This window comes from Fulmarus glacialis, unplaced genomic scaffold (assembly GCF_000690835.1).
Source record: "Fulmarus glacialis isolate BGI_N327 unplaced genomic scaffold, ASM69083v1 scaffold39700, whole genome shotgun sequence".
In the NCBI taxonomy this organism is placed as follows: domain Eukaryota; kingdom Metazoa; phylum Chordata; class Aves; order Procellariiformes; family Procellariidae; genus Fulmarus; species Fulmarus glacialis.
In genome coordinates, this window is record NW_009186531.1 from 1,008 (window position 1) to 1,301 (window position 294).

The 294-nt window shown below is 66.7% G+C and overlaps 1 protein-coding gene across 1 annotated transcript in view; it reads right to left on the reverse strand.

The window, feature by feature from the left end:
- Positions 1–287, reverse strand: part of HAPLN2 (hyaluronan and proteoglycan link protein 2) — a gene marked incomplete at both ends in the record, with an annotated part of 1,291 nt that extends 1,004 nt beyond the window's left edge. Inside the window, one exon of the mRNA XM_009588119.1 lies at positions 7–287. Within this exon, the coding sequence (XP_009586414.1) occupies positions 7–287 (281 nt within the window). The remainder of the gene's footprint in view (positions 1–6) is intronic.
- Positions 288–294: the final 7 nt, after the last annotated feature.

Here is a 294-nt window from a genome sequence, read left to right on the forward strand (position 1 = left end):
TCCAGCCCATTGACAAGCTGGCAGCGGTAGCGTCCCTCGTCCTCCAGGGCCACGTCGGTGATGGTGAGCGAGGCATCGTAGCGGTGACTGTGCCGCAAGTGCACCCGGGGGCTCAGCGGCCCGTAGTTCTTGTGGTACAGCCCGTTGGTGATGATGATGATGCTCTCCCGGTAGTTGGCCGGCTCCACTTTGCTCCACTTTACCCGGTAGTTGCGGGGCAGGGCGCGCAGGACGCAGGGCAGGGTGGCCGTGGCACCCCGCTGCGTGTGCACGGCGGCATGGAGGGGCTCCAGC